At 42.4% G+C, this 14,794-nt stretch overlaps 1 protein-coding gene across 5 annotated transcripts in view; it reads left to right on the top strand.

Annotated features, from left to right (window-relative positions):
• Vps13D (vacuolar protein sorting 13D) overlaps nucleotides 1–14,794 on the top strand; it is a 172,267-nt gene that overhangs the window by 70,830 nt on the left and 86,643 nt on the right. For all 5 annotated transcript variants that reach the window (XM_072287274.1, XM_055075303.2, XM_072287273.1 and 2 more), the window contains 6 exons: nucleotides 86–264; nucleotides 1,639–1,807; nucleotides 5,355–5,613; nucleotides 13,297–13,468; nucleotides 14,031–14,227; nucleotides 14,380–14,459. In XM_072287274.1, coding sequence (XP_072143375.1) covers nucleotides 86–264; nucleotides 1,639–1,807; nucleotides 5,355–5,613; nucleotides 13,297–13,468; nucleotides 14,031–14,227; nucleotides 14,380–14,459 — 1,056 coding nt within the window. The remainder of the gene's footprint in view (nucleotides 1–85; nucleotides 265–1,638; nucleotides 1,808–5,354; nucleotides 5,614–13,296; nucleotides 13,469–14,030; nucleotides 14,228–14,379; nucleotides 14,460–14,794) is intronic.

The following is a 14,794-nucleotide window of genomic DNA, read 5'->3' as shown; positions in this document are numbered from 1 at the left end:
TTGCATTCTCCCAACAGTGGGGTGCATCTGGTCATTATATGTGATGTCATTACTGATTTTGCACGTTGACCTCCTTAACTTGCAGAGCATGCAAAGAAGAGGGGCCAGTGCGCTAGCATGTGTGCGTCGCCGTCCACTCCACCTCCGTCCCCGTGTGGCTCTACGACCCCTCCGCTCCTGCTGGCACAAGAGGATTCACTCATGCACATCAATATGCATCTTATTGACAGATGCTGCCCAGATTTCACTTCCAAGCATAACAGCGTAAGCTACAATCTTTGCTTTAAGCTTTCCTGCGGTGCAAATGTAGTTTTGTTCTCAAAGCTCTTCAATAAATACATTCAAGCCCGGATACAACAAACGCCTTCGTTGCACAAATTGTGTTCCCTATATCAGAAGTTCATTATAGTTGAACTTTCCCTAAAAACTGTCCATAAGTAATACAACAAGGCGCTGAAGAGATGCCTTATAACCACAAATGTTTTGCAGGCTGTTTACTGGCAGAAATGAATGAGCAAGTTTAAATTGTGTAAACCAGATAATCACACTGTTGAAGTTCATCAAGCTGTTGAGATCATAAGAGAAGCCCCTGGCCATTGAGGGGGGGGGGGGGGGGGGGCACATTTGGAAATGTGCTTGTGTGTTGGTCATCCTCACCACTGGAGGCCTCCTTTTTCGGAAGTTGTCACACCTCGCCAGCACAGCTTATGGCAACATCTACACCATCATCAGCAGCTACACCGATCTCTGTTACAGCAGTCTGAAACTCACTTGAAAGCTTCCCCAGAAAAAAAAAAAAAAAGATTGCACCCACACTGTTCAGGATTGTCGAGAGTCCGAAAACAGTGAAACTGCAAAATAAAGAAAAAGCGTGATGCATCTTACAGCGGTGATTGCCCATGGAGCCTTGTCATCTAGCCTGGCTCGTTGAGACGTTGCTGCTCTACAGTTCATTCCATTCTTTGTAGGCAAACCGCGCAGTCTAGCAGATCATTATAAATGGACGGCTATTTCATAGGTTCCTTGCGGAACTCCTTGGCCATTGATAAACTATTCATAGTAGCCGGAAGTTCGCTCTGAATGGGATTGTTATAAGTTGGCTAGACTGTATTGCCATTCTTAAAGGGATACTACTTGCATAACATTTTGGTTTACCATATTCTTGTGTTTAGTGAAGGTTCAGAGCCTCTAAACCTTAGAAAAAGTACTGGTAAGCCTCTGAGTGCCCTAAATAATTGACCATAATAGTACTTGTTTCTACGAACCAGTTCCAGTTTTGGTACATAGTATGTGTCAGGACGTTGCAAAACACCGGCTCACTCTGTTCCTCTGATTGTTGCATCCGCCGCATATGAGCATTGCCAAGATTAATGTGTGCAACATTCTTTTTTGTTTCTTTACGAGTGATGTCATGGTGGCTAGCCTTAGTGCTAAGTGATGGAAAATTTTCTCTGTGTCATGACGTCACAATAATCTTGAACACACCAGCTCCACATTTAAAACCAACTTTAGTATCAAATTAAACTTATAAGGGTTTCCCAGCCTTCATACTTGCTAAATGTTGTCCTTTTATGTTGTCCTTTTAGCATGCTTATAGAACTTTGAAAATGTTTGTCGGGACTCCCTAACTGTCTTCAGGTGAGCAAGGCTGTGACCGTTGATGTGAACAGCCTGGAGGTGGTGATCAACTCTCAGACATGGGTGATGGTGCTCGACTTCCTTGGCTTGGCTGCAGATCTACCTGAAGAGGCAAGACCCACTTCTAGACAGGACTCTCTATTCAGAGAAGACTTAGAAGTAGAGCACGGTAAGACATGATAGTTTAAGAGATGTCATGTTAAATGCAGTGTTATGGAAGCAAACACTGGAAGATTAACCACTGTTATTCATGTGTTCTGTGATTAAGCACATATGCTAAACAAACATCCTGTTATTGTTTCGTGGAAAACTTGCTGGTCAGTTTTGAAGGCCGTGAGTGTTCAGTAAGTTGTGCGGAGCAGGATTGTGGAGTAAAAGTGACCACGTCAGTTGTGTGTGCTCGACAAAATTTGAATTATTTCTAAGTTTCTGGGTGGCTGTGCAAAGTCACATAATTTCATTGTTTTTAAGGGTATTAAAAAAAAAAACTTTGAATCTAATGTCTTCTTGTTTCTTCCAGATTGATCTTTAACTACCATATATTGCAGTATATTAGTCGACTCCAAATATAAGTCTACCGCTCCCAACTTTCGACCCCCCAACCGAAAAATAAAAAGATATACACAGTAACATAAAAAGAAACAGGCCACATTGACGAAAGACGAAAATGCATTTATTGGACTTCTGCAAGCATCTTAGATGTTTGCATCGTTGTGCCGACAATTTTCACGTCGCCATCGTGATTGAGCACTTTACAAAAGCTTCGTGCACCATGTTGTCAGGCAGACCATGCATCGCACACCCACAGTGCTCAAAGACGTCCGCTTCACATGCCCCGTTGGTGACAGGGGAATGAGTCCAATACCAACATGCTTTTTGGTTTTAGGAGACTGCCTGGGCGCCGGAGTCAGAATAGGCGGAACCATTCTAGGACTGTCTCCTAGTGAAAAACCCCTATTCGTTCACGTGAACAATCACCAATTTCTCCTTGGGCATTGTTTTGTGTTTGAACACAATGAACACAATATTACCAATAATACTACATCAGTTATGCTCATTGCCCATTGTCATTGGTTGCGCTTAGTGCTCACCTTTCGCTGCGACAGTACGCTTGCTCGGCATGTCGAACCAGACAGGTGTCCGATCGGCGTTACTGATCTGTCCGAGCATGAAGGCGTGCTGCACCTTCAGCTCACTGATGAACTCTTTGGAGGCTTCTTTCTTCTCATCGTAAGCATCAGGTATCTTCTGGCAAACCATGGTACACCTCCTCATACTCAGCCCATTCCGCTTCATAAAGTTTGTCACGCACGTTTTTGAAACTTGGAACTCACTGTGGCCAATTTTCAATTTATTCGCGGCAATTTGCGCCGTTACCCGAATGTCCTTGTAGGACACGCCCTGGTGTTTGTCCCATTGTTCTTTCACCCACTTTTCCACAACTTCTTCAATGACAGGACACTTGCCTTCTTTCGGGCCCCAGAAGGACATTCGCAATCCTGCACATGAAAAAAGCTTGTTCCTTTGTTGCCACCAACTTCATATGAATTTCTTCCGAAACGCAGTAATGACGCTCAGCTGCTAAGTTGTTGGTTGATTCGGCGTGAAAAATAACTTTCCACTTAACGCGACACTGTAATTGCACCAATGAGTTGGTGCCATGTCTGTGTCGTCCTGCCAGACACTTCACAATGCAACGTGGACAAAGCTGCCGAGTGGTTGCAGAGGTGCAGCACTTCACACTTCAACTTGCAGTTGGAGTGAATTTCGCGACCGTGCAAAGCCCGTGCAGCAGCACGCGATAATGAAACTACTGCTGTTCAGATGCGAATGTGCGAGGGGAACAGAGCCTGGCGAAAGTGAAACCTTTCTACCACCCGTATCGTTCTCAAGGGCACCGTCAAGGAATTCATAAAATGCACAATTAGCATTTTATTCAATGCGCAAAACAAAATTCTTTTTATTATTGCTGCTGTAGTGCGAATATAGAATAGGTATATGTATGGTAAACGGCGTTTGCTAAGGCTTGTTTGAGATCTGTCTTTGCCCCCCTGCTTCAAATCGGGCTTCGCGTATAAGCCTACCCCCCTAAACTTGGCGTTGAGATTTTTGAAAAAAAAAAAAAAAAAATTTTGACTTATATGCGGCAGTATATGGTAGTTGAAAAGATATTAGCCTCTCAAGTTAGATCAGCATGCTTATTCATTAATTTGTACTGACTGATAGTGTTCTGATTTGTGACATCTAGCAAGGTCTTTTTATCTCCTATGATGATAGTGGTCATTGATTAATAATGCCGATTTTCTTCAGGATTGTTCTGCTAAGCGAAGCTATATTTTCATGAACCACTGTTTTGTTTATAGAAGCCTTGAAAACCACATTGTCCTTATGCCCCTATGAAAAACTTCTATCACTGCACTAAGCTGCATCCTTGTGTTTAAGCAAATAGCTTTCTTATGCTCTTTCATCCATTTTCGTGGTCAGTCATTAGTGTCTGAAGGTTGAATTTTCACTGCTGATACAAAGGCACGCAAGCAAAAGTATCATGTGCTCTCGCAGCTGAGTTGTGGGGCACGCTCGTTGCCGAATGCCAACTATTAGAGTTCTTTGATATGAATGTGCTGTCTACCTAATGCTGCTGCTACAGGTGTGCTAGTTTACGGCTCTGTTCTCTACAGAATTATGCAATGAAACAACAAACACCACCTAAATATCCTCACTTAAACAAATATGTGCAGTCTAACACATTTCTTTAACCCTTTCAAGGTCGATTTTTTTCGCCGTATGCGACTGCCCAGGATTTATTTTTTTTATTGCAGGTTTAAATTCTTCAGAGGGACCTACTTCAAAAAAAAAAATGACCGTAATTTTTCTAGGGTGACCGTAAAGTGAGAAAAAGATATATTGTGTTGGCCTATATGTACTGTTTATTCATGAATGATAAAAATAGGAAATGAACTTATAAGAATTACAAAATTGATGCATTGTTATACGCATAGTTCAAAGGCTTAGAAAAATGCGCACACAAGAATATTTCGCAAGTTTCAAATGTTCCTCCCGTTACACTAATATTTACGTCCATAGTGTAATCAAACAGCGTAGGTGAGCACACTCAAGAAAACTGTGTGGTTGTGTGCCCGTCAAAAAAGCAAAACATGTGACAAACTTCCGGAAATCCTTCATCTTATTGCCAACCAGAGGCAATTAGTTTTCCAGAGTCTCCAAAAAGCGAAACGCATGCATGGCAGCATCCTTCGTATGCGTACCCCTGTGAGCAACAAACGAGCGAGTAACAGGCGGTCACCCTTTGAGCGATTAGTAACGAGATAGTCATCAGTTTTGTGAGCCCAAGAAGCCGAAACCGCCCTGGGAATGAAACCCAATCTAACCGCCGCACGCACGCCAATGCACGAGCGGTAGTAGACGCACCGGAGCAAAGAAACCATGCAACGAAAACCGAGAGAAAGAGGCACGAGAAAAAAAATTCCCTGTATTCTCGCATAGTGGCAGCACATTCCAGGCAAGGAATTGGCGCTGTTTTTAAATGTACAGACGGCGCCGTAAATATATAGCATCGACCATTTTGGACTTGTTCTCGGCGCCATATATTTACATCATTGACCCTGAAAGGGTTAAAGCAAATAGTTTTCTTGAAGCGTTCGGCTGATGATGATCCTTGATGGTTTCTGCACAACTTGTTGTTTGTTTCTGCGCAGAGCCCCAGGCAGATGTTGATAACACAGAACTGGAAGTGAACATTCGCAACTTTATTGTGACGCTGAACAAGCCAACTTATGAGCTAGCTAGAGCCACAATAAGTGGCTTTTCCAGCCACCTGTCCTTGAGAGATTCCAACATCACGCTTCAAGCAAGCCTTGGCAAGATATGTGTTTTGGACCTAACGGGACATGGTCAGCTGTACCGGGAACGCTTCATCACAGCTGGTCCCGAGGCGCTGCACTTTACCGTGTTCAAGTAAGTGGGCCAGGAGTATTTCGTTCTTGTGTCAATTAATTATTTTTGTAGTGTCGCACTAGGGCTCTGCTCTAGCGCTGCTCTAGAATCATGATGCAGCCATTCACGAGTGCATGTTGTCAGACTTGAACCATGCAGCGGTGCACTTCTTGAGAGGGCACATAACATAATTTAAGCCATCACACCCACTATGTGCAAGTGTGTTGATAACTTAAGGGGCTGTCGGTAAAGTGTGCAACAAGCGCTTACCGAGTGTGCGAGGTATTTGGGAACATAATGATGACCTTAAGATTAGCAACAATATTTCTGTAAAAAATCAATATATTAATTCCAGATTTTTTACATTCTTTCTTTTAAACGCTTTTTCTAAGGCCATTGAATAAAATCATTTTCAGCCTCAGCTATCAGCTGATTTAGACATCGATAACCGGCTGCAACTGCGCACGTGACGGCTGTGTTGGGGGCAAAGTCTAGCTGCATCGACGGCTTGTAGCTTTGCGTGTGCTGTGTCCTCTCGGCGCTCACTATGCGTTGAAGTGATAGACAACACCAAGATCACTTTCACTGCTGCTGCCACATTTCCTCACACTAGCGTTTTGACAGTGAGTGGCAGCAGTCGTCGAGTGTGATGTGTTCGTGTTTGCTGTTGATAGGTTTACGAGTTTACAAGATGTTTACAAGTTGATAAGTTGATACAGCTAATAAAAGTAGTATCCTTACTTGGTGTGACTGTCTGCTAATTTGCTAGTGCAGTCGATGCTTTGGCTTTCAGGCGAAACTGCGCCATTTTACTACATTCTTAAGGATCGCATGATTGTCTGGTCGAGGAGCATGCAGAAGCTTCCTCAAACTTGTTTATTGTGTTTGATCAGCTTTTCTGTGTGAGCAAGGTAGTCTTGTGTAGTTTCAACTAGCACGGGAACCTCCACATGTTTTATTCAGTTCCTGTACAGTAATGTAGAATGTTGCGTAATATTGCACAGTAATGAATAAGGGCACTTTCACAGGTGTTCAAGATGTAAGAGATTAGACAGCTAGTTAAGCTTTAGTCGAAGGTTGGTTAGAAATTGACTGCATGCTCTTGTGTGAGTGAAAACCTCACATGACAGGAAGAACTGCTCGTAATGATTTGTATATATGCTATCAAAGCGCTGATGGATAAAAGCAACCCACAGTGATGGAAATGAAGTTAAACTCGATATTAGTTAAACACATTTATCAAGATAACATTCACTCATGAACATCTACTGTTGTTTGAGACATCATTAAAACAGCCTGTACGTTGAATCAGAAAATTGACAACCCGAGAGGAGTACCTGCGTCTTCACTACTGCTCTCATTTAAAAATTATATTGCTGAGTCGACGAAAGTGCACATTTTTCATCTTTTTGTTGATGTGCTAGGAGCACTGGAGGCTAGTTTCGACGATACCTACAGTCAGTTTTATTTTTCTGACTCCCCAATCTGCCCGAAATTGTCAAATATGACAACTGCTAGTGAAGGTTCAGTCGTTATTTCAGACAGTGCATGATGTGGCTAGTTGAAGAATACCAACGAAAACGTTTAACAATGCGTAGAAAATCTGTCTATCAAATTGATTTATTTCTATAGGTGCGGTGACGAAAGAGTTAAAGGGACTGACAACTGATTTTGAAGGACCCAGTTTTTATGGCAAAATGAAAGCTGGTCCTTGGAAGTGTTCATACCAGCTGCGGTTACTTCCAAAAGCACATGGCAATATTGTAAGCAAAATTGTTTGATCTGAGCAATCTCTAAAAAAAAATAGGAGTCCCGATGCTAGCAACACTGAAAAATGAGAGCGACGCTGGCTGCCCGCCTCGCAAATTGGGAAAGCAGAATGATAGAAAGCCTCATAGGAGTGAGTGCAACTTCATTAAACATCTGCATTTTGACTTTTTCAGCCACTTCTGAAAATAAATATCTGCTCCAATAGGTTGCTGCGTCACTGGCTGTGGTGCAAATGCTAGTGATGATGATGATGAGTTATTGGCATTTCGTTTGAAATGGGGTGGTGATGAATAATCACCTAGCCTGCTTTGCTAGTAGCAGTGTGGTGCCCCCTTTTGGCCCTCAGCACATTCTCACAGGGCCACTTTTCTACTCATAACAACAGAAGATTTAGCTGCGCATTGTAAGTTACAGAAAAACTTATAATAGAAAAAAAAATGTCTTGCATTTCAATATTGAAGAAAGGTCCAGGAGCCACATACACAACTAGTAGGTTACGTGATAGGGCATTCTATTTGTTATGCTTTTGCCGCGTGGGGGTGCCAAAAGTCATTTTTCGCGACTTGCGGTGAAGAATAAAAAATAGAAATCCTCATTTAATGAGAACAACAATGCTTGCTTCAGTCGATATGAAATCCGATCTTTTCATCAGTGGGGCTATCTCTATTCATGGTCTGTCCCTTTAAAGCTGCTCGGCAATGGCCATAATTGGCTTTCCATGATCCTACTACAGTCAACGACCAATTTTTCGGACCCTCTAGGGAACGTAAAAACGTCCAAAAATTCAGGCAGTCCGAAAAAATGAATGCATGCAAAAAAACACACCTTCCTTTTTTTTTCTCGAATCTAGAGGTAAAGGGTGAAGTAACAGGCTTCCAAAACCCTGCCACAGCATCAGTGAAGTGGCTATAAAAAGAGGCGTTCAAAAACTCTGTATGCAGCCGACTGCCGGTTTATTATGTACATGTTCATAGTTGCGCAGCCGGTGTTATTGCTGCAGTGACTTGAAGAACTTGTTGATTGTTGTTTGGACGGCGTTCCGGTTCCATGCGATCATATTCGCCTCGATCTGAGCAAGGGTCATGTCAGCACTGTACACCGATGAAAGAGTCAGCAGTGCTTGCGTCAACTTGGCGCTTGTAGGCGGCGCAGGCATTGGCTCCTCATTTTGAACATCGGAGTCTTCTGAATCCCTCACAACCTGACGGACTATTTCCTCATCAGTTAGTTCTGTGCAGAAGGCGAGCTCGTTGTCAGCGTCAACAAACTGTTCAAAAGTTATTTCCATGGGTATGGAAACCCCAGCAGAGCGGAGGTCGTTGATCACGTCGTCCGACGGTACTGCTTTCCGCGCTTCGATGCCATCGGCGAGGACGACGAAGACGGAGTGGGGGCCATCGAAGGCAAGCGAAATCCTCAAGTTGCGAACAGTGGAGTTAGCTGACGAGCGTCGAAGCTATCGTCGCAGAGCACACTTGACACAACAGCACAACCACACACTATGCTAGCCAAAACCTTGCCTGCGCAAACCAAATGACGCCGCTCCGGAAACTCCGTCGGAGGCGGAAGTGCGGCGATGAACATAGCCAGCGTGGCTAGACCAAATCGGTGTGTGACGCCTAGATTCGGCTAGTTGTGGTTCAAAGCGGTGATATGCTTTGGCTGCAAGTCGATTTCCTTCGCAAGGGCACTGTGCGAGGCGCTAAAGGACCTTCCGTCGCGTCAAAAAGTCCGGAAAATTGGATGGCGGGGGGTTCGAGCGTCCGAAACTTCAGATGTCCTTATACATTGATTCTATGGGGCTCGTGGCAGTGCCGCGAAGACGTCCTAAATATCAGGCATGTCCGAAAATTTGGGCGTCTGAAAATTCAGTCGTTGACTGTACTCATTGTGGCTTTGACCTGTTGGAGAAACTCAACTGGCATAAGGGCGTCTTACCACTGGCAGCGCTTGTTTCCCTTTGTCTCAGATGATAATTGCCCATAAGCATTTGTCTCACCACAACGAGAAAAGGTTTGTTATATTCAAGGAGGCAGCAATTTCCAAGTCGCTGTGGTCTACATGTAAGATGACTAGGACAGCTTATGGCTTTGTCTCGTGTCAGAAGGGTTGGTGAAGATGAATCTAAGCTCCTAGACAGATGGAATGAAAATATGATTGTATATGGCGATCCGAAGCCATGTTCTCAAGTACCTTGCGCACCTGGTTCATCGTTGTTTGCGTATCTGAGATCCATACATGCTGCGTCTCTGCACATCATCGCCAAATGTTACCAAAACATCCACAAATTTTAACATGAATAGCTTTCTTTGCCTCTTCCGCCTGTTTTTGTGGTTTTCAGTGGTAGATGGTTGGTGGTCGGATTGACAAAGAATATGTCCATTCATTCATTCACTCACTCACTCATTCATTCGTTTGTTCAGGCTAGTCACTTACTGTGACAATCATCATTGATTGTTTCTGCACAAGTTTTATTGCCTCCGTTGTGTTCTTCACTTGTGTCTTCGATATTTGGTGTTTTGAAATTTGTAGTACTGAAATATTCTTACATTACACTACACTTTTGCTGGGGATTTTTGAAACCTTCGTTAACCTGAAAAAAGAAAGATCATTAATGTACGGTTCATAGTAACGAGATTTCACTGTGTAACAAAGTTCATCTAAAATTTGGTTTGCCATACTTTATTTCAATGAGCATTTTTACTGCTGTAACAAAATTTCAAAATGTGAAAATGCAACATGAGGCAATATTGGTTATAGCAAAGTGAATATTTGTTCACTCGCAACTCAAGAATGTGTACTTTGGTGGAAAAAATATCAAACACTCAGTTGGAGCAACTTGAACCAGCCTATGCTAGATGCTACTGTGAGTCTTGGCCAGCAGTTTGGCTCGGCTGGTTCACAGTTGCCAGGCCAACGTGCTGACCCTTTGTGACCATATCGACCGCACAGTTGTATAATAAAGACAGCGAAAACAGTTAGTGTTAATCATGTTTCATGTATCAGCACAACAAACTGCTGTAGGGCCATCAAAATCCGCACACCAGAGTTATTGCTCTTGTGTTCCTTTTGCATAGACCAGATCGCAAATTTTTTGGCATACTATGTGCTTATAACAAATATCTGATAAAGAATTTTTGTGTCGGATGCGACTTCGTTTTTGCAAGGAACAGGAAGAAGGGTATCTAATGGCCCCATATTTTTTTAGCCACAATATTATGAAACCAACAGAGAGTGAAACCAAGGAAAACACATGTTAAATTACTTGGCTTTCTTAAAAAATTGAAATGCAGAAATAGTAAAGCAAAAGGATATGAAAGTGTACTAAAAAACAATTTGCCGCGGGTGGGATCCGAACGTATGTCTTCATATGTGCTTGTCCTGTCACTTTCCCCAATTTTTACCCTGTTTCTTGTTTCAGTATGTTGTTGTACTTCAGAGAAAATTCAGCATGCACTTTGAATTACGTGTGCGATACTCTTACCAATTGAGCTACTGTGGCGCTGTTTTCTCATTCATTTTGTTGGGTATTCCACGTATAGCTTTGACTGTATTGAAATACATGGAATTTTATTTTATCCACTGTCACTGGGAACACTGTCATGGGGCTCTATGCTGTTCACCCTTAGAAACACATTTGGACATTGCTCTGAATAAATCTTTGAGACTTGCACATACTGTATGCTTCACAGGGTGTCTTTATCAGAGCGCAATGTCCAGAGACTGGCATTGCGTCTAAGTGGGCACCTAAATTAACATGACCATTTTCCAGTGTTGCAACTAAAGCTGGCACTTGCAACTTCTCATTGTGGTCATACACATGATGCTACGGTGTGGAAAGTTCGTGTTCTGCAGTATAAATCTCAACAAAGCTGTTAAGTGTGTGGCTTGCTGCTACAAATCAGCTGTCCAGTAGTTAGTGCGCAAAGTATTGTGCTGGACAAAAGCTTAGCAGCTTGGTCGAGTTGGTATGTCATGACTCTTTTAGCTTGTTTCTTGTTTCAGTATGTTGTAGTACTTCAAAGAAAACCCAGCATGCGCTTCTTTAAATTACCGAGTTGCTGTTTGTTTGCCTTTGTAACAAATGCCTAACTTGTTCAATCTGGATATTGCATTTCTTTTTAAGTGAAGCTGACTTTCCTTATGTCCTAGAGGTTTGGTGTTGGCATGTTGTTTGTCTCACCTGGTAGGCTCAGCAGTGGGGAGGAGAGAGGAGCTTACCACTAGTTGGCACTCCGCTAGCTATTCAGAGCTCTGTTAGCTGACGATGATAGAAGCATTATGCCTGAAAAAAAAAAAAAGCCCATGCAGCTGCGTCATCATTTATTTGCAACCGTGTTTGCTGAACCCCTTTTTCTACACTTCCTGTGGGACAAACCTGTCTGTGGTTGGGAGGCTCTGTTTAGTGGAGCTGTCTTTGTGGCGTCTGAAAGTTTACATGCTGTGGTCTGTGGTGGTGCTGTGTTGTGTTTCTCCTCAAGCATCTGTAATGTTTGCCGTTGTGGCCAAGGAGAGTTGGGGGATGCGTTCGTTGTCGAAATCCACTGCACGAGACATGAGGAAATGCCTCTCCATATCTCTTAACATATTGCAGTGTTTCGTCTTGCTGGCTACCTGCTGTGGTAGCCCCATTCATTCATTCATTCATTCATTCATTCATTCATTCATTCATTCATTCATTCATTCATTCATTCATTCATTTCATTTATTTACTTATTTATTTATTTATTTTCCACCGCAAAGTACACTATACTTATTCAAAACCTTGCCGGACCGTACAGCCATCATGGCTAGTGTCTAGCCCGTTTTACAGAATACACATTTATCTTTTGCGGCAACAAAATACAGTGTGAACAATTTTCTAAAGCTTGCATAAAATGCACAAGAATTTCGTAACTCACGGTAATAGTTATTCACATATTTATTAAAAATTGCTTTAGTGCAAGTAAAAAATGATTAGATTTAATGTTATTTATAAAAGAATTCCAAATTAGAATTTCAATACATTTTTATTTCCACAACCATTTTTACAAGCAGGCAAGGTAAAGGGATTATTAGTGAGCTAATGTAATTATGCTTAATAGAAATGTTTAATTCTTAGCTAACACTTGATCAATGACTTGGGTTACCTCTTATATGCGTACGCTGTTGAGTGGCAATATCCGAAGGGATTTAAAAAGAGATGCACTGGGATCTGTTGACGTTATAACTGTTATTGTGAATTTTTTTTGTATTTGGCTAAATGGCTAAATGGTAGCTAGAATATGGTGGAGCACGTCTGCAACAAAATGACCTGAATATAATGATGGAATAATTCTGTTCCTGTTTTGTTGTGATCTATGCGGTGCGCCACCTTTACAGCGTTATAACTTGTATAACAAATGATTTCGGAAGCCCCAAGCACTTCGTTATAAAAGTGTTCGACTGTATGTGGCTCCCCAGTATTCAATACAATACTGGGCTACGTGTGTTTGAACAAAATCAAAATAAAGGGAGTGCCAAATAAATGTACGGGGGAATTCACTGTGATGGTGCTGCGTTGTGAAGTTTGTGTTGCACTGTGGTCGGGAGTTTGAACCCGGCTACGGTGGCTGCATTTTGATAAGGACGAAACTCAACAACACTTGTACTCAGATTTAGATGCACGTTAAAGAACACCAGGTGGTCAAAGTTTATCCCGAGTCCTCCATTTCGGCAAGCCTTGTAATCAAATCGTGGTTTTGGTACATAAAACCCCAGAATTTCATTTTTTTTTCCTTGCTGGCTCATCACACCTTTACAGGTTCTCACATTGTGGGGGATCTGCATGAATTTTTTTTTTTTTTTTTGCTTGTAGCTTTACAGACCGCACTAAACTGAAATCCTTGAACGCACAGGACCGATCATTGCTCTTCCTGCCTTGCTGTGCGTTTTCATGCTGTCCTAAATTTTCAGGTATGGAAGTCTTGACCCTGACCTTCAGCGTGACTGTGACATCAAGGTCAAGTGTGAGATGTCCTCGGTTCATGTGGTTCACACACAGCGATTCCTGACTGAGGTCACTGACTTCTTTGCTGACTTCAGTGACCTTCAGATGCTCCTGAAGGCTGCAACAGCTGGCAATAAGGTGTGACTTTGTTTAAAATAGTTCTTACTGTTATGACTGAATTTTTGTGGCTAAAGCTATTTCACCTAGCTATCTGTCACGGTTATGAGTATGAATATAGTGGTTCTAGACACCGCTAGCATCTGTAATATCTATTTTGTTCACTTGTACGCCATGGTCATTAGGCAGTTGGCAATATTTGGTACCTTTCAGTAAAGAAACACACCGTTAAAGTTTTGAGTTAACTGAGGCAATGACTAAATTGGCTTCAGTTTGCTATATATAATCATGGGATGGGAAGCATAAGAAACCAACTGGAGTCACAGGCACACTTGAATTTATGTGAAAATTCAGGTTGCCTAACAAAGTTTTATTTTGTAGACCGTAAATCATATCTTCTGAGTAACAAGGTTCATTTTCAAGAATGTTTCTTGCTGTGTGCTGTGTGTGTTACAAGTACTCTTTTGGGTGACCCAATTTTGCATTAATAAATTTTGGTGTTGCCTTTCTATAAGTGCAGGTTTTAGGCCCTCTGGAAGGGAGATGCTCAGAAACTGGGATTTTCCTCTTGTCTCATGTGCAGATGAATCTAGAGGCCTGCAGAGCGCCCAGAGTTCAGCTGGAGGTGACAGCTGCCTCACCTGTGATTGTGGTTCCTCAGTCGTACAGGAGCTTTGATGTGCTCGTTGCCAACCTGGGGAACCTGAACATCACTACGACGTTTCGATTCACAGGAGAGGGAAAGAGTGCTTCTTCCTCACAGCGTGCTTCACTCGAGACGTGAGTCAAGTCAACCCTAATGGACTGTACAGGCGCTACAAATCCACATAACAATTATTTCTGAGTTCTTGCTTCATCAACTTATTCTGTGAAAGCAAAAATGAAGGGAGATGTCACTGCGTATACCTGTCTTCTTTATTTTTGTTTTCCAGTTCGCAGCTGGAACCTGCAAGGAAGGGCTGCACTGTGATCAGCGCTGAAGAAGTCATGAAAGTGCTGGATGATCTGGATGGTAAAGTATAACACTTTATTTGGCGCTTATGTCAGTGGACAGAAAACTGTTCAACTCTACATTTGAATAAATGGAAAATAGGAATGCGAACTCGTAAAGTAACAGCAGTGATGGAAAGGTGCGAATGGGCACTGCAACTAGGTACGGTTGGCATTAAAAATTCACAAGGCGTGGGTTCTGGAAGAAAGCTGAATTTGAGCCCAGTTTTAGCTTGCCATCATTAAAACAGTACGACGCTATGTTGGTTGCGTACATTAGCACTAGTCGCAAATCTGAGATCCAGGGAAATATTCTTATTCTACTCAGATCCTGGGGCCTTGTAAACTTTTGATGCT

The sequence above is a fragment of the Dermacentor andersoni genome, chromosome 3 (genome assembly GCF_023375885.2).
Source record: "Dermacentor andersoni chromosome 3, qqDerAnde1_hic_scaffold, whole genome shotgun sequence".
Lineage (NCBI taxonomy): Eukaryota > Metazoa > Arthropoda > Arachnida > Ixodida > Ixodidae > Dermacentor > Dermacentor andersoni.
This window is presented reverse-complemented; position numbering and strand designations above follow the sequence as displayed.